The following is a 20,447-nucleotide window of genomic DNA, read 5'->3' on the forward strand; positions in this document are numbered from 1 at the left end:
TTGTCATTGCTAGCGCTTTCATTGTGGTGCGCCTCGAGATTGTTGTCGGAGCATTTGCTTATTTGTTTATTGTGCAGCCATTTTGTTGGGACCCCTTGCAGACCCTCCCTGCACCTAGATCCCGCCTCCCAGCTGACCCTCCCACGCTCCGCCCCCCTCCACTCTCCATTTAATGCAGATGAGCCAACGCGCTGCGGCCGCGCCGAAGGTGCGCCAAAGGTAAGCCCGTCTACGCCCGTCCGCGCCTGGACCGCGCCCAGCGCCAAACCCCCTGGTCCCCGCCGCTCTCAACCCTCTAGAATCACATATGATGCCACTTCTCTCCTCGCCCTCAACCCCGGACGCTCACCACAATGCTGCGAAGCTACTCCAGGACGCACTCATGGCCCTTTCGCCTGCCTCCCCTGCAAGTTCCACTGCTTCAGAACACTCACCAAATCCACATCCTCCAAACACAACTCCGACTCAAACCACCTAAAGTGCATCCTGCTCAACACCCTCTCGGTCCACAGACACGCAACAGAACTCTGGGACCTAATCGACACTGCATCACCTGACATCGCCTTCCTCACTGAAACATGGATGAACACATCATCCGCTCCAGACATCGCCATAGCCATACCGGACGCTTACAAGATTATCCGAAAAGACCGCACCAATCAAACAGGAGGAGGCCTCGCCATCGTCCACAGAAACACCATCAAAATCACTACCAGCTCCGACGACAATCTCGCAACCGCCGAACATCTCCACTACCAGATCCACACCGACCCCAGGACCACACTTAGAGGCACCCTCATTTACAGGCCTCCAGGCACCCGCACTCAATTTAGCGATGACATCACAGACTTTGTCAGCCCACACGCCCTCGCCTCCGATAACTACATTCTTCTAGGAGACGTCAACTACCACCTTGAAAACAACCACAACAGCAACACCATCACCCTCCTGGACAACATGGCCAATCTCGGACTCAAACAACTTGTTGACACCCCCACTTACTCAGCCGGACACACTCTCGACCCTATTTTCACCTCCAGCAAGCACATCTCCTTCGATCGCACTACAGCTCTCCATTGGACGGACCACAGCTGTGTTTACTTCAGCTACAAGACCACCCTGACTCACATCCGCCCACAACCTATTCATCGAAGAAACTGGAACAAAATCACCACCGACCAACTCCTCACATCACTCCACCAAAACCCTCCCACCCTCTCTTTGGACCCAAACCAAGCGGCCACCAACCTCAGGCAATGGATTACACACAGCGCAGACGAATTAGCACCCCTGAAAAAGCACCAGATGAAATCAACCAGCAAAAAGGCTTCCTGGTTCAATGATGAACTCAAAAAAGCCAAGAAGCTATGCCGCACCATGGAGAAGAATTGGAGAAAAAACCCAACCTCAGACAACATGACCTCCCTCAAGACAGCCACCCGCAAACATCACCAAATGATTCGATCCGCCAAGAAATCCGCTTTCAAGGATCGTCTCGACAACAACACTCACAACAGCAAGGAACTCTTCAATATCGTCAAAGAATTCACCAACCCCACCGCAGCATCCAACGACATCACTCGCTCCCAAGACCTCTGCAATGCACTATCCTCCTTCTTCTACAACAAAATTGCCGACATCCACAACAGCTTCGAGAATTCCCCCAGCGATCAACTCGCCCCACCCCCTTCAGATCCTACTCCTCCAACTAACAACCTTAGCGCCTGAAACCCAATCTCCACTGAAGACACCATTCGCCTCATGAACTCAATCCCCTCTGGCTCACCTTCTGACCCCTGCCCCACCACATCTTCAACAAAGCTGACCCATCATCGCACCCAAACTCCGCGATGTCATCAATTGCTCGTTCAACTCTGCTACCTTTCCAGAAAGCTGGAAACACGCCGAACTCGGCGCCCTCCTGAAGAAACCCACAGCAGACCCCTCAGAACTGAAAAACTACCGTCCCATATCCCTCCTCCCTTTCTCTGCCAAAGTCATCGAGAAAGCCATCAACAGCCAGCTCGCCACCTTCCTTGAATCTAACAACTCCCTTGATCCATCTCAATCTGGATTTCGAGCCAAAAACAGCACCGAAACCGCCCTCATTGCAGCGACCGACGACATCCGAACACTACTTGACAACGGAGAAACAGTGGCCCTCATTCTACTCGATCTCTCCGCCGCTTTCGACACAGTCTGCCACAGCACCCTTATACAACGCCTCAGCAACATCGGCATACAAGGAAAAGCCTTGGACTGGATCATCTCATTCCTCACCGGGAGAACTCAAAGCGTCAGACTTCCCCCATTCTACTCAGAGGCCACCGAAGTCATCTGCGGCGTACCTCAAGGATCCTCACTCAGTCCCACCCTCTTCAACGTCTACATGAGTCCTCTCGCCTCCATCGCGCGTCAACACAACATCAACATCATCTCTTACGCCGACGACACCCAGCTAATCCTCTCCCTCACCAAAGACCCCAACACCGCCAAAACTAACCTTCACGAAGGCATGAAAGAAGTTGCCGAATGGATGAAACTAAGCCGTCTAAAACTCAACTCAGACAAAACGGATGTGCTCATCCTAGGATCTTCCCCCTCAACCTGGGACGACTCTTGGTGGCCTTCCGCTCTGGGCACAGCACCCACACCCACAGACCATGCTCGTAACCTCGGCTTCATCCTAGACTCCTCTCTCTCGATGTCCAGACAAGTCAACGCCGTCTCGTCCTCCTGCTTCAACGTACTTCGCATTCTCAAAAAGATCTTCCGCTGGATCCCCCTCAAGACAAGAAAAACCATTACCCACGCACTGGTCACGAGTCGACTGGACTATGGTAACACACTTTACGCCGGAATCACAACAAAACTACAGAAAAAACTCCAGCGCATCCAAAACGCATCAGCGAGACTCATATTAGACATCCCGCGCCAAGACCACATCACCGGACATCTGAAAGACCTCCACTGGCTTCCCGTCAACAAAAGAATTACTTTCTGCCTTCTCACCCACGCTCACAAGGCCCTCTACAATCTAGGACCCGAATGCCTCAACACTCGACTGTCCTTCTACAAACCCACCCGCCAACTAAGATCGTCCAATCAAGCCCTCGCCGCAGTCCCGCGCATCCGGAAATCCACCTTGGGTGGCAAATCCCTCTCCTTCCTGGCTGCCAAGACCTGGAACTCACTCCCCACCCACCTCCGCCTTACTCAGAACCATATCTCCTTCAGAAAAGAACTGAAAACCTGGCTATTCGACAAATAATACACCCCTTCCCCTAGCGCCTTGAGACCCTCTGGGTGAGTAGTGCGCTATACAAATGCCCGAACTTGAACTATCCATGTGTTGAGTCCGCTGAGGGAGTACACATCTTTCCAGGATTTTGGACAGAAGGGGTAAGTTCGATACAGGTCTAAAGTTGTTCATATCCTCTGTGTCCAGTCCTGGTTTTTTCAGTAGTGGCGTGACTTGGCCTACTTTGAGGCAGTCTGGTACAATTCCGGAGCTCAGAGAGCTGTTAATCATCTTGCACCATATCGGGGCTAGGGTGAGCTTCAGGTCCTTGGCCAAACGCGGGGGCATCTGGTCTTGAGCATGGGATGAGGGATTAGCAGTGGAGATTAGATTAACTATCTCTGCTTCCTGAATAGGGATGAAGGAGTGCCAGTGTTTTGGGGGGTTTACGGAGGCACCACCCTTAGTTTCGTACGGCTTGATCTCGGCGGCGGGGGAGAGATATGAGCCAAGTGAGAGGTCGATCTTGGCGATTTTGTCGTTGAAAAAGACGGCGATTTTGTCGTTAAAAAAGGACGGCGAAGTTGTCGCATTGTTCTTTGGATGCTAATATTGAAGAAGTCGTAGGCTTGGATGTTTGATTTCTGATAATATTGAAGAGTTCTTTGGGACAGTTTGTTGAGGTGTTTAGAGCAGAACAGAAGAAAGCTGTCTTTTTATTCTTAATGTGCTTTTTGTAGTTCCTGCGGGCTTTAGTACGTTGATCACGATGGAGGGTGAAGGGATTGTTCCTCCAGATTCTTTCTGAGGCTCTGAGCTGCCTTCTTTCTTCATTGATGTCAGTGGAGAACCATGATCTGGAAGGGATGATCTTGTTTTTTTGTTTTTTTCAGGGGAGCAAGGTGGTCCAGGGAGAGCGTCAGATTGACGTTCAGTAGTTGAGAGGTGATCAGTCGCGCTGGGGAGGAGCGAGCTTATTCTTTCTTCTAGGTCAGACCGAGGGATCTAAGCTGTGTTCCTGACCCATTTGCGGGGGGGGGTCCTGCTTGGGGGGTTGCGTTTAGACCTTTTGGTTGATGTGGAAGAGAATGATGTGGTGGTCTGACCAGTCTACGGGAATGATGTGGTCAATGGAGATTGCGTTGTTTTCGGTAATGATTGCGTCCAGGATTGCTCCTCTACAGTGCGTTTCTTCTGAGCAATGTTGGGTCAGATTATTTTCCAGCAGGAGGCTATTTAAAGATTGAGTGAGCGGGTTTTGAGTTTCATTCCATCTAAGTTTGAGGTTGCCAAGAATTATGTTGTTAGAGTTGCTGAGTGCGCAGTGGGCAATCAGGTCGGAAAGGTGTTCCCCGAATTCGTTGGAGTTGCCTGGAGGGTGGTATAGGAGATGACAGAGTAATGGCCTGTTAGCGCATTTTTTTGATGTTGACTGAGAGGCATTCAAAGGAGCTACACAAGCAAGAGGTGTTGCTTATATCCCCATGCACCCTTATGTCCTGCTATGTAATGTATGGCTAATTATAATGTTTAGCTTATATCTTTATACATCTCTATGTCATGCTATATAATGCACCTATGTATGTAAAGCGCTCCGATACCCCCGGGTCTAGCTAGTGCTATATAAAACCTATAAAAAAAAAAAGAAAAACAATAATCCCAATGGTATAACTGACACTTTATTATCTTTTATCAGGATTACCCATTGTGGGGGCGTGGCCAGCCAGCCAAACATGGCGGACACAACTTGCTAGAGCTCCGTCCACAGGGCCCCTAATTTCCTTTATTTATCCTGCTGAAGTGCTTCTTTCTGCTCACACTAAGCAGAGCCTGTATGAGGACATGCCAGGGAGCCGCCGGGACTTGGCAAAGCTCGGATTGCTGCGGAAGCAGTGGCGGCATATTGACCAGGCCGCGGCGGTGCTAAGCGGCCGGTAAGCGCGCGAAACTCGCCCGTAGTCTCGGCGCCCTCAGGAACCCCCCCAAGGCATAGCGAAAGGCAAGTCCAGGAACGACAGACCCTGCCTTGGGCTCCGGGCCTCTGAGGTGGCGTGCGGTGGGCCGAGGCGGGCCCGGAGGACACCAGCAAGTGGAAGGCGGCGCCCGGAGGGGTTGGACAGTGCCCCACCCCTGCGATCAAGGGTACGGCGGAAACTGAGGCGACGGACCCTGGAGTGCCGAAGGCTGAGGGCGGAGGACTGCTGAGACCCCCCAGCGGCTCTGCGTGTGCCCCTTTGAGCTGCGGTAGGGCTGCGGCCCCGTGCGCACATTGGACTGCTGCCCCGCAAGGGAGGCGGCGGGGCAGGGACCTAGACATCTGCCGGCGCTAACAAGGACAGCAGTGAGTGGGGTTGGGGCCTAGCCAGCGGCGCCCACACGCCAATACTGGTGCGCGACCGGGAGACTCGCTGAAGGCCCACGGGGCACGGCGGGAGGCCCGCCACAGAGGCTGCAAGTTGGGAGGAGGTGCCTTGCTCCCGGAGTAGACCAGGCGGGAGGCAGCTCAGGCGCCAGACATCGGGCACTTTACTTTCGGCATGGGGAGCTGCCGGGTGACGCTGCAGGCGCTACTAGACCCCTGAAGGAGGACCGCGGGGACAAGGCTGGGGGTCGTCCTACACTAGGGCCGCATCAAACCTGAAAGGACACTGGCCACTGAAGTGGTGGGTCGCCGCACCAAGTTGGGTGCGCCAGGAGGGGACACGAGAAGGCGGCGGAGGCAGCTGAATTTGGCTGGGCGGCGGAGGCAACGAGGCACGGCAGAGCGCATTGTCCCTGCGCACGACTAGACGGAGGCTGGGTGCGGCTGGGCCTGGGCGCCATGTTGACGCAGGCGCCATTTTGGATACTTCTGCATCGGGCGGTCTCTGCCCCTGGGATATCTGGGACACTGTGCCCCACTGCTGTTGCTGGTGGGATTTGGGGCTGCGCCGGTCAAGTTGGGCCTGATCTTCTGTGCTACTGGAGCCGATACGTCCCTCAGCACGGGTCACTGCTGGAGACTGCACACCCTCCGGGGGGCGCACGTACAAGCGCCTTAGGTTCGGACTGGGCGACGGCCTGCCCTGGAGCTTCTAGGCAACAACCTCTGATGGTGACAACCCGGTCCGGTTAGTTCCATCCTGCACTGCGCGCGCAGGTACCTAAATTGGTGGGGGTACCCCTGGATGCCTTAGTGCTACTCCAACTGCTTCTAAATACTTATTCTGTGCAGCGCTCGATAACGCTACTTGCCTCGCATTTGTCATTGCTAGCGCTTTCATTGTGGTGCGCCTCGAGATTGTTGTCGGAGCATTTGTTTATTTGTTTATTGTGCAGCCATTTTGTTGGGACCCCTTGCAGACCCTCCCTGCACCTAGATCCCGCCTCCCAGCTGACCCTCCCACGCTCCGCCCCCCTCCACTCTCCATTTAATGCAGATGAGCCAACGCGCTGCGGCCGCGCCGAAGGTGCGCCAAAGGTAAGCCCGTCTACGCCCGTCCGCGCCTGGACCGCGCCCAGCGCCAAACCCCCTGGTCCCCGCCGCTCTCAACCCTCTAGAATCACATATGATGCCGCTTCTCTCCTCGCCCTCAACCCCGGACGCTCACCACAATGCTGCGAAGCTACTCCAGGACGCACTCATGGCCCTTTCGCCTGCCTCCCCTGCAAGTTCCACTGCTTCAGAACACTCACCAAATCCACATCCTCCAAACACAACTCCGACTCAAACCACCTAAAGTGCATCCTGCTCAACACCCTCTCGGTCCACAGACACGCAACAGAACTCTGGGACCTAATCGACACTGCATCACCTGACATCGCCTTCCTCACTGAAACATGGATGAACACATCATCCGCTCCAGACATCGCCATAGCCATACCGGACGCTTACAAGATTATCCGAAAAGACCGCACCAATCAAACAGGAGGAGGCCTCGCCATCGTCCACAGAAACACCATCAAAATCACTACCAGCTCCGACTACAATCTCGCAACCGCCGAACATCTCCACTACCAGATCCACACTGACCCCAGGACCACACTTAGAGGCACCCTCATTTACAGGCCTCCAGGCACCCGCACTCAATTTAGCGATGACATCACGGACTTTGTCAGCCCACACGCCCTCGCCTCCGATAACTACATTCTTCTAGGAGACCTCAACTACCACCTTGAAAACAACCACAACAGCAACACCATCACCCTCCTGGACAACATGGCCAATCTCGGACTCAAACAACTTGTTGACACCCCCACTTACTCAGCCGGACACACTCTCGACCCTATTTTCACCTCCAGCAAGCACATCTCCTTCGATCGCACTACAGCTCTCCATTGGACGGACCACAGCTGTGTTTACTTCAGCTACAAGACCACCCTGACTCACATCCGCCCACAACCTATTCATCGAAGAAACTGGAACAAAATCACAACCGACCAACTCCTCACATCACTCAACCAAAACCCTCCCACCCTCTCTTTGGACCCAAACCAAGCGGCCACCAACCTCAGGCAATGGATTACACACAGCGCAGACGAATTAGCACCCCTGAAAAAGCACCAGATGAAATCAACCAGCAAAAAGGCTCCCTGGTTCAATGATGAACTCAAAAAATCCAAGAAGCTATGCCGCACCATGGAGAAGAATTGGAGAAAAAACCCAACCTCAGACAACATGACCTCCCTCAAGACAGCCACCCGCAAACATCACCAAATGATTCGATCCGCCAAGAAATCCGCTTTCAAGGATCGTCTCGACAACAACACTCACAACAGCAAGGAACTCTTCAATATCGTCAAAGAATTCACCAACCCCACCGCAGCATCCAACGACATCACTCGCTCCCAAGACCTCTGCAATGCACTATCCTCCTTCTTCTACAACAAAATTGCCGACATCCACAACAGCTTCGAGAATTCCCCCAGCGATCAACACGCCCCACCCCCTTCAGATCCTACTCCTCCAACTAACAACCTTAGCGCCTGAAACACAATCTCCACTGAAGACACCATTCGCCTCATGAACTCAATCCACTCTGGCTCCCCTTCTGACCCCTGCCCCACCACATCTTCAACAAAGCTGACTCCATCATCGCACCCAAACTCCGCGATGTCATCAATTGCTCGTTCAACTCTGCTACCTTTCCAGAAAGCTGGAAACACGCCGAACTCAGCGCCCTCCTGAAGAAACCCACAGCAGACCCCTCAGAACTGAAAAACTACCGTCCCATATCCCTCCTCCCTTTCTCTGCCAAAGTCATCGAGAAAGCCGTCAACAGCCAGCTCGCCACCTTCCTTGAATCTAACAACTCCCTTGATCCATCTCAATCTGGATTTCGAGCCAAACACAGCACCGAAACCGCCCTCATTGCAGCGACCGACGACATCCGAACACTACTTGACAACGGAGAAACAGTGGCCCTCATTCTACTCGACCTCTCCGCCGCTTTCGACACAGTCTGCCACAGCACCCTTATACAACGCCTCAGCAACATCGGCATACAAGGAAAAGCCTTGGACTGGATCATCTCATTCCTCACCGGGAGAACTCAAAGAGTCAGACTTCCCCCATTCTACTCAGAGGCCACCGAAGTCATCTGCGGCGTACCTCAAGGATCCTCACTCAGTCCCACCCTCTTCAACGTCTACATGAGTCCTCTCGCCTCCATCGCGCGTCAACACAACATCAACATCATCTCTTACGCCGACGACACCATGCTAATCCTCTCCCTCACCAAAGACCCCAACACCGGCAGGAGGGGACACGAGAAGGCGGCGTAGGCAGCTGAATTTGGCTGGGCGGCGGAGGCAACGAGGCACGGCGGAGCGCATAGTCCCTACGCACGACTAGATGGAGGCTGGGTGCAGCTGGGCCTGGGCGCCATGTTGACGCAGGCGCCATTTTGGATACTTCTGCATCGGGCGGTCTCTGCCCCTGGGATATCTGGGACACTGTGCCCCACTGCTGTTGCTGGTGGGATTTGGGGCTGCGCCGGTGAAGTTGGGCCTGATCTTCTGTGCTACTGGAGCCGATACGTCCCTCAGCACGGGTCACTGCTGGAGACTGCACACCCTCCGGGGGGCGCATGTACAAGCGCCTTAGGTTCGGACTGGGCGACGGCCTGCCCTGGAGCTTCTAGGCAACAACCCCTGACGGTGACAACCCGGTCCGGTTAGTTCCATCCTGCACTGCGCGCTCAGGTACCTAAATTGGTGGGGGTACCCCTGGATGCCCACAGCGCAGCAGATCGTGATGGGCCGGCTTCGGGACAAGTCTCAAACAAAGCAGCAGGCGATGAGCGACCCAGGCCTCACGCAGGAGCGCAGGCGGGAAGACATGGAGCCCGTGGCCAACCTGGCGGCAAAGATGGACACCGTTTTGGCAGCGGTGGAGCGCATTGGAGCAACCCTGGCACAAACTAAGACCTCCCTGGAAGCCCGGATAGACAAAGTCACATCCGGCTTCACGCTACTGCACACAGACCATCGTAAATTCAGTTGCCACACAGCGTCGGTCCAAGAACTCCAACCTGTAGTGCAAAGCCACACTTCAGCATTGCAAGACTTAATCGACAGGGTTTACGCACTGGAAGACCGAGCGGAGGACTCGGAAGGGCGCTCCCGGCGCATTAACGTCCGGGTAGTCAGCCTGCCGGAGGGAGAAGAAGGGACGAACCCTGAGCAGTACACGGAGACATGGCTGCAGACACTTGTGCCGCCTGGGACGCTGTCCCTGCACTTTGTAGTGGAGAGAGCACATCGAGTGCCGGCGCAGGCTCAGCGGCCCGGGCTCTGCCTCGTCCGTTTCTCTTCAAACTCCTCAACTACCGTGACCGGGATGCGGTACTCCGTGAAACCAGGAAGATGAATGACCTCAAAGTGGGTAACAGCTGCGTGATGTTCTTCCCGGACTACACAGCAACAGTGCAGAGGAGAAGAGGCTCGTACCTGGCAGTAAAGAAGCAGTTGGGAGAACTGGAGTTGCCTTATTCCCTGCTGTTCCCCTCCCGACTGCGGGTGGTCACTAATGAGGGCACACGCTTCTTCGAGGCCCCATCAGAAGTCTGGCACTGGCTGGAAGAGACCGGGCAATGGTCGGGGACGAGGCCCACGGGCCCGGAAGAGGGCGGATGGCAAGAGCAGCGCTCCAGGAGACGGAGGAGGAAGAGGGGGACCCGGCGAGGAGCAGGCCTGGGCCAGGTCACACCCAGCCCAGAGAAGATGAGGCAGGAGCGGCAAGAAGCGCTGGAAGCGGTTGCGACACTGGGGGCGGTGAATACTGCCAGCTGTTCAGACTACTGGCAGCAAAGCAAACTGGACGTGAGCGGCTCATCCTCATCATCTACCGAGATGTCGGAAGACATTGGCATGCCCGTGGTGACCTCCTTATGTGACTGGATACAGAAATATGATGGTCAGACTGAGGACTCTGTGTTCAATATCCTGATTGCTGTATTCTTTACGTACCTACTGCAATGCGCTGCCAGAATATGTTACTGGCTCCCCTAGCCGGCGCAGTCTTGAGATTATGCATAGCTCACACAATGCAGGCGCGCTTCCCAGCTTAGGATGAGGTGACATTCAGTGTTGGGCACACACGGTGGCCTCTATGGGTGGCTCACACTGGCTCTGCGCAATACCCAGATTACTCCTTCCCAAGCACTTCTCAGAAGTCCAATGGCCCTAGGTAAGGGAGCGCCTTGGTTGGACTGTTGGCTGCGCGCTTCACTGCATACACTTTGCGTTGAGAAAACGTATCATTAAGAGGTAGATCCATTTTCTGGTTTGGACGTATGCCCAGTTGGGAACTCGCCCACCCTGTTGCACTGTTAGTTCTGGTTTATGCGTTCCGGAAGCGGCACTCAGTTCCCCCCACCCCTCAGAGGCCACCCCTTGGCCCCACATGGAACCCCCTCCTGGTCCCCGGGCGGCTACCATACGACCACACATATGGCATGCACTAACATCATGACGTGGAACATCCGCTGCATGCACACCCCCTCACGCCGCTACTCTGTCTTCTCCTATCTGCAGCGCCACAAGGTGGGGATCGTGCTCCTGCAGGAGCCACACATATCCCAGATAGAACTGGATAGACTCCCTAGGCGCTGGAGAAGACAGATCTATGGTACAACATACTCAGCGCATGCACGCGGCACGTTGATTTGGGTGAGGGCTGGGGTCCCTTTTATATGCGAAGACACTCAGGTGGACCCGGAAGGGAGATACTCCCTCGCGCAGGGAGGCTAAACGGACAGGCGGTCAGTTTGGGATCTTTATATGCTCCTAATACGGATCAGCCCTCCTTCCTAGCAAATTTAAATCAGATTCTTCATCCGTATATGGGCCTCCCTTGGTTGCTCGGCGGGGACTTTAACATGGTTCTTGACACACACTTAGACCGCTCCTTCCCACCCCTTCGTGCTACGGCAGCAACATAGATGGCACAGGCTCTGCTGGACTGGCTATCACATTGGAGAATGCACGATTTATGGCGCGTACAGCACCCTACAGACAAAATGTACTCATACTACTCACCAGTCCATGTCCTGCATGTCCGCTTGGACCGCATAATAGGCTCCCAGTCCCTGCTCCCGCTCCAGGCTAGGTCAGAAAACCTAGGTAGGACACCCTCAGATCACAACCCCTTATGGTTCCAACTTGGAAGCGGACCGGGCCCCGGTGCCCACATGGCGGCTACAGCCAGCCGGGTTGGAAGACGCCGAGTTCCGGTCCTCACTGGGCATGGCCATCCCAGCCAATTTTGAAGTTAATGCGGAGACGGCAAGAGACACCATGGTGGAATGGGATGCGCACAAAGCGACTATTGGCGGGCATTGTATAGATTCCACGTGGAACATCCGTGCTACAGTGACAGCTTCCCTGACTCGTTTAGAGTCAGAGCTCCTACGCTACGAGAGGGAAGGTGAGGGGACTGGTAGGCACTCGACCAGGCTCAATGACCTTCGCGGTGAACATGCAGTTTTTATTGAAAAACTGAGATGCCACAATTACGCAGCGCATACGGGCAGGACACACGCCACGGCGGATAGAGCTGGGCGCCTATTGGCCTGGCGCAAAAGACTGGCCGCGGCGCCCCGATCTGTGCCATTCGCACAGGAGGAGGGGCGGTGGTTTATACACAGCGTGAAATACATCGGGCGCCGACTGACCACTACCGGGAACTTTATAAGGCCCGAGATACTGGCCCTAGACATATACTAACAGAGTTCCTGGATTCAGTTGAACTACCCACAGCCACTGAAGACCAGAAAGCCGTGCTCAATGCCCCGCTTACTCTAGAGGAAGTGGGAGATGCGATTCAGGCACTAGCGACCGGGAAATCCCCGGGGCCTGACGGCCTGCCAGCCGAATACTACAAGGCAAATAGGGAAATACTAGCGCCCCGGCTCCTTCAGCTATATAATGCAGGGATAGATGCAGGACTATTCCCACCGTCTTTGCGGGAGGCATTTCTAGTGTCCCTACCCAAGCCTGACAGAGACCCCACGGCCTTGGGCTCCTACCGCCCGCTGGCAATGCTTTATACCAACTACAAAATCTTTGCCAAAATCCTTGCAGAGCGCCTGGCGCCGACGGTCTCCCACTTAGTTCTCCCGGATCAAAATGGGTTTGTGCCAATGCGGTCCACATCCCAGAAACTCAGGAGATATTTCAGGGTAGCGGCGGAGGCGACGAGGGACTGGCCTAGAGCAGGGTGCCTGGTGTTAGACCTGGAAAAGGCATTTGACTGTCTAGAGTGGGGCTACCTGTTATCGGTGCTAGAGAGATACGGGCTGGACGTAAACTTCCTGCAGATGGTGGACCTCCTATATCGGGAATCCTGTGGTTCGTGTGCGACTGTGGCCATACGTCTCGGAGGCTGTGGCGGTGGGCAGGGGCACCTGACAGGGGTGCCCTCTGTCCCCATTACTCTTCGCGCTGGCCATGGAGCCCTGGCAGAGGCCATAAGACGGACCCTGGATGATGGCATCCCCCTGGGCGACGGCACTCACCAGGTGTCGCTATATGCTGACGACCTGTTGGTATTCATCAGGCATGTGAGCCGCATACCGGAGCTGCTGGCCCAACTATTGAGCCGCTTCGCTGGTCTATCAGGGTTCCGGGTAAACGCAATAACAATAATCCACATTTGTGAAGCGCACAATCACCCATAAGGGTCTCTAGGCGCTGGGGGCCGTCAGGAAGATTAAGCAAGCTATTGCCCAGAGTCACATGGAGCTGGGCTAATCTGCTGCCGGTGCAAGGGATCGAACCGTAATCCCCAGATTCCGGAGTCAGTCGCCCTAGCCGCGGCGCCACACCTCTTCCCTAAACGCAGGCAAGTCCTGCCTCTATGCATTCAACAGCGAGGTAGACGATCCAGAATACCACCTCCATGGCGTGAGAGTCCAACGGAAAGCAGACACGTTTAAGAACTTGTGGGTCCAAATCACCGTCAGCCGGCAGACCTCTTTGACGAGAACTTGGGACGAGCGGTGGCAGCGCTCAAGTCCCAGATCGGCTTCTAGTCCACGCTCCCCTTGACGCCCACAGGCAGAGTGGCCCTTGCCAAAATGGTCATGCTCCCCCGCCTTCTGTACCATTTTACTAATCTGCCCATATTTATACCTGCCTCCTTTTTTTCCATTCTTAACAAGATCCTGCGAGACTTCATTTGGGGCAGGTCCCGGCACCGGCTGGCGCTTGGGAAACTGTTCCTACCCGCAGACAGAAGTGGATTGGCCGTTCCCTGCTTTGAGCATTACTATCTGGCGGCGCAGCTCAAATGGATCGCCCGCTGGTTAGCGGATAGGGGGAGAGAGGACACTGCCATGTGCGAGCCGCTCCACTCCTTGGAGCGGGTCAGAGCGCTCTTCCATCCACTGGCCACACCGGCGCGTCCCACCCCGTTACTGTTGGCTGTGACATTCAAATGCTTCCGCAGGGCACTGTTACTCACGAGAACAGTGCTCCCTTACGCGCCTGCGGTGCCGCTGGAAGGCTCACCAGGAGGTGAGGGGGTTCTCACACGCCACATGTTGGAGCAATGGCACGAAGCGGACGTCCAGACATTGGGCGACTTATACAGAGATGGAACACTGCTACAGTACGAGACGCTAGTCACCGAAGATGGACTTCCCCCTGGGGGTTCCTGATGCATCGCTCCCTCATGGCACGCATGACGGCTAGGTGGGGAGATATTAAAGCGGAGCCTCAACAACATCTGATTGTGCAATATCTCCATGTCATGGGTAAGGGTAGGCATCTAATTAAATGGTTCGCTGCATCCCTGAGGGCGCACACGGAGCTGGACTTGGCCCCACTGCATGGCAAATGGGAGAGGGACTTAGGGCGAGCACTTGCCAATAAGGAGTGGGAGAAAATCCTTAAAAGTCCGGTGCGTATCCCCAGAAATATGCACTTCCGCCAAATTCAAGTCTACATAGTACACAGGGCCTATCTCACTCCTGACTTGATAAATAAATATTTTCACAGGACCAACGCGTTCTGTCCCAGATGCGGTGCGGTGAATGCAGATCTTCTCCATCTTCTGTGGCATTGTCCAGGGTTGGGCGCTTACTGGAGGGACATTAGCGAGCTACTTGCGCAGTGCAACGACCGCACTATCCCCTGTAACTGGCCTGAATACCTCTTGCATCATTTTAAGCGCTCACCCAAAGACAAGGAATCGTCCCGCTTCCTGGACCTGGGGATGATAGTGGCAACGCGCCTCCTCACTAGGAGGTAGAAGGCAAGCGACCCGCCTAGCGTGCAGGCATGGATTCTGTCCCTTCAGGCATGGGCTCGGGCGGAATGGACTGCCATATGACGGGAGGAAACAGTAGGGCTTCGCAGGGAGCCTATGGCAGAACATTGTGAACGCATGCTTAACGCCCTACAAACAATGGGAAACACTATAGGCGAGGGGATGGCAGGGGACTAGACGGGCATACTGGGTGACAGGGGGGTGCCAAGCAGGCAGTACACCTGACACCTAGGTTGGTACACAACACAATGCTGCAGCGCAAGGGCAGTGGAGGTTGGAGGCATGCGCGCTCGGGAGGAGGGATCGGGGGGGGGGTCAACGGGGGAGCCGGGAAGGGGTTGGACTGTAATATATATTTGTGACTATGCCGCAGTTTGTTGGTTCCGAGTTGTTACAAAAGAATTTCTGCAGTTGCTCTATAAAAAATCACTTCTGTACACAGGGCTGGGGTGCACAGGCTCCCCTATGTTATGGATGTGCCAAGGCGCCTACCCTGATTTTTGTATTGTCTATGTGTAACGTTGCAGCGCCTCACGGGTATGTTATTCTGCTCATGTGCTGAAAGCTTGACATAGCCGAAGAGATGTAATGTTTGCAACGCCACACTTGTTGTAATGTCTAAATAACATAAATGCCAATAAACAGATTTGACAAAAAAAAAAAAATCAGGATTACCCATTGTGATGCCACAAAAAATCTTTTGATGGCATAAAACCTTAACAGAGTCAAAAAAAGAAGAAAAAAAATAAATCGCTATTGTGGGTCTCGGATGGCACAGGCATTGATGATACAGCCCAGGAACCCCTCAACTTTACATAATTAATTACTGTATATTTGATAAAGCAGAAGTGTATTCTTTTCTTGCCCTCCAGTTGTATCTGCTTTACTTCCTCCCCTTTGCACCTCACTCCTTGCCTTCTCTCCATTCATCCTTCACTTTCTGCCCTACGTCCACGTTTCCTGTTAATTGCTGCCTCCCCTCATTAACTGCATTTAATTTTTCACATTCCCATCTTTCCCTTCCACTCTCCTGTTGTGCTCCTCACTGTCTGCTTTTCTTCCCTTTCCCCTCTTTCCACTTTTCATTCTCATCATGTTCCACTCAATCTTGCACTCCCAATCTCTGCTTTCCCTGACTTCTCTTCACATTCTTTGTCTTCAGTATCTATCTTTTCCTTCAGACCTCTCCTCTTTCCTCACTTTCCCTTTTATGTTTTCCCTTCTTGTGCATATCATTATATCCACTCCATGAATCTGTGTTTGATCTCAGGGTCATAATTTTAAATCTTGGTGTGACCACTCGGTCTTTCATCTTTCTGAGGTCGATAAAATGAGTGCCATTAAGCTGGATAACAACATTTAAATTCAGTGTCAAGGGCCCACTGGTGAATATGTGCTTCACAAAAAAACATGGTGTGTTAAGGGCACAGAAATGTATTTTAATCTTTTATTTTCGAATTTTTTGCAATTTTACACTGTCATTATTCCCGTGGTCCCTTCTTGACCAAGTACCTTTCATACTCGTATTAATAGTTTGCCTTTCCTTTTTAAGTTGAGCCTGTAACAGCACGCATGCGCTTTTCTGGCGAAGACTTCATGTAAGGGCTTTCGAAAATTAACCTAAGAATTGCACACGCTCGTGCGTGTGCTTTTTGTTTTGGCCCACGCTATTGGCTTTTGCGATCATCTTTTTAACAAAGACAGCACGCAATTGGCCAAAGGCGGGCGCATTGCTCTGCCCATGGCCTACTGGTGGCGGTTACCCGCACGGCCACCATGTGGTTTTAATTATCGTGCCCAGACACGGGCGCGATAATTGAAACCAGATGTCTCGCTCTGGCGCGCATGCTCACCTCTCGTGGACTTGTTTTCCACGGCCTTGAATCAACCACCAGCTGCACAATGAGAAAAATATGTGCGTGGCGACCTTCGACCGAACCCTGTGCTGAAGGAAAAAGAGCAGAGCCAACTGTCACTTCAGAGACTCTACTAACGGTGTCTGTGAAGACCGAGCCAATGGGGGACTCAAAGCCGTTCCACTCCGGAAAGATTCCTTTGCTGTTCAACTAAAGAAAACTCAATTCAGCAGCGTACTTGAGACCCGGACAAAATGAGAACTTTACTATATGCCCAGGTGACTGTTTTTCGAGCAGTATTCTCATAGTTTTCCTTAGGAGAAACCTGCATGCTTTGCAGTAATAATACACTTAGGCCCTCAGATTGCGTGACTGTTCATTCGGGCGCGGCATTAACCAGTGTTATTGGCCTCAGTGGAATTGTGGTGGTGGTAACATGCCACAGGGTGGTTATTGGGCGCGGTATTACCACAACTATTTCAAGATAATCATTTCAAGAATGGGGATCAGGTCTTGTTTCTTTTACTCGAGCTGGGAATGATGCTTTTTCTATCTGAAATATAATTTATCAACAGCAGAATTCATTCTTGGGGTCATTTTTTTTTAATTAAAGATTATTGCGTTTTTCCCTATTGCACTGTACATTGCATGTCAGATGCCAGGACATAGTCAATCAAGGGGCAATCTTTTTATCAAAGCCCACAAGAAAAGAGCACAGCCCTTCGTAGAGATCGCAGTGGAGAACTACGTTTCCCAGTGTGCACAGGCGGCACCATTTAAGTGACACATTTCACCTCACCAAAGTGCAACAAGGGCTAATATGAGCTGTGTAGTTAAGAATGTATGCAACGTCCCATTTATGAGTAATTTTTATCTATTTTAAAGATGTTTTTATCTATGACAGATTTGATTCATGGATTAATTTTTGTTAAAGAATATTGCGTTTTATTGTTTTTTTATTCTATTATTATGCTCCTTACGTGTAGAGTTGCATCAGGGACACCCACGAGGCGCAGCAGGGACACACACCAGGCACAGAGTACAGTCTCGGCCGAAGGTCACGTGCGACCTGGGGCCCGTTTATTTAGTCCTTCGGACCAAGCCTGGTCACGAAGGGTGGTGCAAATGCTACAGTGTAGGTTACTGGCCATGTGGCCCTCTACATCCCTCCTTTCTTTTAGAAGCAAAGTTAGCAGGAGAGGAAAAAGAACAAGCATTTGCAATGCAATCGGTCTCGCATTTACGCGAGTTTAAGCTATTGGCATTGTAAATGACAACGCCTTTTGTTTATGTTTTAAAAACAAAAATAAAAAGCATTGTTATTTGCAATGTCAATAGCTCAAACTCGCGTAAACGCGAGACCTATTGCATTGCAAATGCTTGTTCTTTTACTCAGCACCTCCAACCATGCCACCTTTCCTTTTTCCATACCTGCTTCCTTACACCCTCATTCACTCCCCATCCTTCCTCCCTTGGTACGTTTCTTCTTTCTTCCTCCTTTCATTCCTTACTTTCTTTTTTCCTGCTTTCACCTTTCTTTAATTTCTTCCTTGCTTATCCTCAAACCTTCCGTCTCACTTTCTTTCTCCTGTCCTTTCTTCTTTCGATTCATCCATCACACAATGGTCACTTCCTTTCTCCCTCTATCCCTTCTTTTGTCTTATTTCCTCCTTTCATCCATTACTCATTTATTTCCACACTACAATACTCCCTTTCCTGCATTTGTTGCGGTCTAATTTAATGTATTATTTCCTTCAACCCTTTCTTTTAAAACAGCACAGTACAAGCACATTCTCTTTACTTTGCAAAGCTGCCTCAAGTCCTCAAATGACCTTTCCTACAGCTACATTTTGAGATTTACACACATTTTCTAACTCGAGTTCACTTTTAAGTTGTTGTCATAGGCTTCCCTTATGTTATATTATGTTTTGTTATATTGATTTCTATAGCGCACTAATCACCTGAGAGGGTATCCAGGTGCTTAGGCAGGTGTGTTAGTGTGAGGTCCCAGAGGTGCTTATGTGAAGAGCCAGATCTTCAGCTTCTTGCGGAACTCAAGAAGTGAGGAGGTGGCTCTGATGTGTGGAGGCATGAGGATGTGGGTAAAGCCAATAAAGGAAGTGGGTGGAGCCACTGGAGGAAGTGGCGGAGCCAGGACGTGGGTGTGGCCTCCCAAAAAAAAATGCAAGCACCTGCACTTAATATTTTACAAATTAAGCACTAGCATGCGTGGACTCAGTCTTGCACAGTTTTTTTGTTTATGTTCTCCAAAAATGAACAGTTTTACTCAGAAAGTATGAACCATACGACATAACAATGGCCTAGGATGCAGCCCCGAGTAATTACCAGTAGCTGAGATTTGTTCAAGCTTTCCATTCATCACATTTTTCCATACTTCATTCAGTGTGCAAAAAAAGTAGCAATGCGCTCTAAAAATGTAGATCTACCGCACACGCAAACAGGAAGAAACTTTGCTCTATTCACACTCTACACATTACTTTAGAATCTACTTTTTCCACATACCCTGTAACTGCTAACGGCAAACTGTGTCCTTTGACGAATTCTTTCAGGCTGCTGTAAGGGATGTGCTGAAGCAGGAAGAGATTTTTCAAACAAAAATTCACAACCACACGGCGACAGCTGCAAGTGAGAACCATCCGAATACTGCACTTCTACCGAATCATCCTCATAGAGGACAAACAGACTTTCAGGATACATCACAGAACATTCAGATCGGCAGTCTGAGAAAGGAACAAAGCAGAAATACACAAGAACCCTTATTAAGAATGCAATTACGGCCCCTTTTACAGTTGTTCATATGTCATTGAACTCAATGTTTCTTCTCGGGTTAGCCCATTTTTTACAAACATTTTATTTTCATAAGTTGCACCTGGATACCAAAATAAATACATTTGAAAAATACGTTTCCCTGTGGTATTCAACCTAATGGAGATATGCAGTACATCAACGCATCAGTGTTACAATAAATATGTGCTGCAATGTTGCTAGGGTAAACTGTGTGGCAGTAACTAGGTTAGGCAATAAGGCTATAATTAATTGTTCTGATTTACGCAACTTCAGACTTTATGAGCTGTCCTCTTCACTTCTCATCAGAGCATTAAGCGTGATGGGAGGGGCGCTACCTGATAACATGGAAACAAGTTACTGCCAAAACATATATCACTGAAGATGCCATGGGTGAGCATTACCTGCCAGCTGTCCTGTGCCTCCTTGTAGGATGCGCCACCTCGGGTTCCTGTCACTTGGTATCCTTTCTTACCTCCTATTGTACAGCTCCACAGGCGCCCGCAGATGCCAAATGCAGAGTAGCCGTTCAAGCCTCCCGCCCTCGGAAGAAACCAGAAAGACAGACGATAAACTGTAGACTGTCTGTCTTGCACGGAAGCGGCCATCTTACAGAGGTAAGGGTCTATAAGTTGTACTAAAAATTATTAAAAGAGATACTCAATTCGTACGTTTAAAATTTTCCATCTTGATTTTTAAAATCTTTTGTTTCAAAACCAATACGCTGAGAACGTTGTAAGGCTTATTTCAATGCACAACAATTTTGGTGTAATAAAAAAAACAATTGTATTGA

At 51.6% G+C, this 20,447-nt stretch overlaps 1 protein-coding gene across 1 annotated transcript in view; it reads right to left on the bottom strand.

The window, feature by feature from the left end:
• Positions 1–20,157, bottom strand: part of C3_1H5orf34 (chromosome 3_1 C5orf34 homolog) — a 377,197-nt gene extending 357,040 nt beyond the window's left edge. Inside the window, exons 1-2 of the mRNA XM_086962940.1 lie at positions 20,059–20,157; positions 19,373–19,590 (exon numbers count right to left, since the gene is read on the bottom strand). Coding sequence (XP_086819066.1) covers positions 19,373–19,567 — 195 coding nt within the window. The 5' untranslated portion in view covers positions 19,568–19,590; positions 20,059–20,157. The remainder of the gene's footprint in view (positions 1–19,372; positions 19,591–20,058) is intronic.
• Positions 20,158–20,447: the final 290 nt, after the last annotated feature.

This window comes from Lissotriton vulgaris, chromosome 3_1 (assembly GCF_964263255.1).
Source record: "Lissotriton vulgaris chromosome 3_1, aLisVul1.2, whole genome shotgun sequence".
Lineage (NCBI taxonomy): Eukaryota > Metazoa > Chordata > Amphibia > Caudata > Salamandridae > Lissotriton > Lissotriton vulgaris.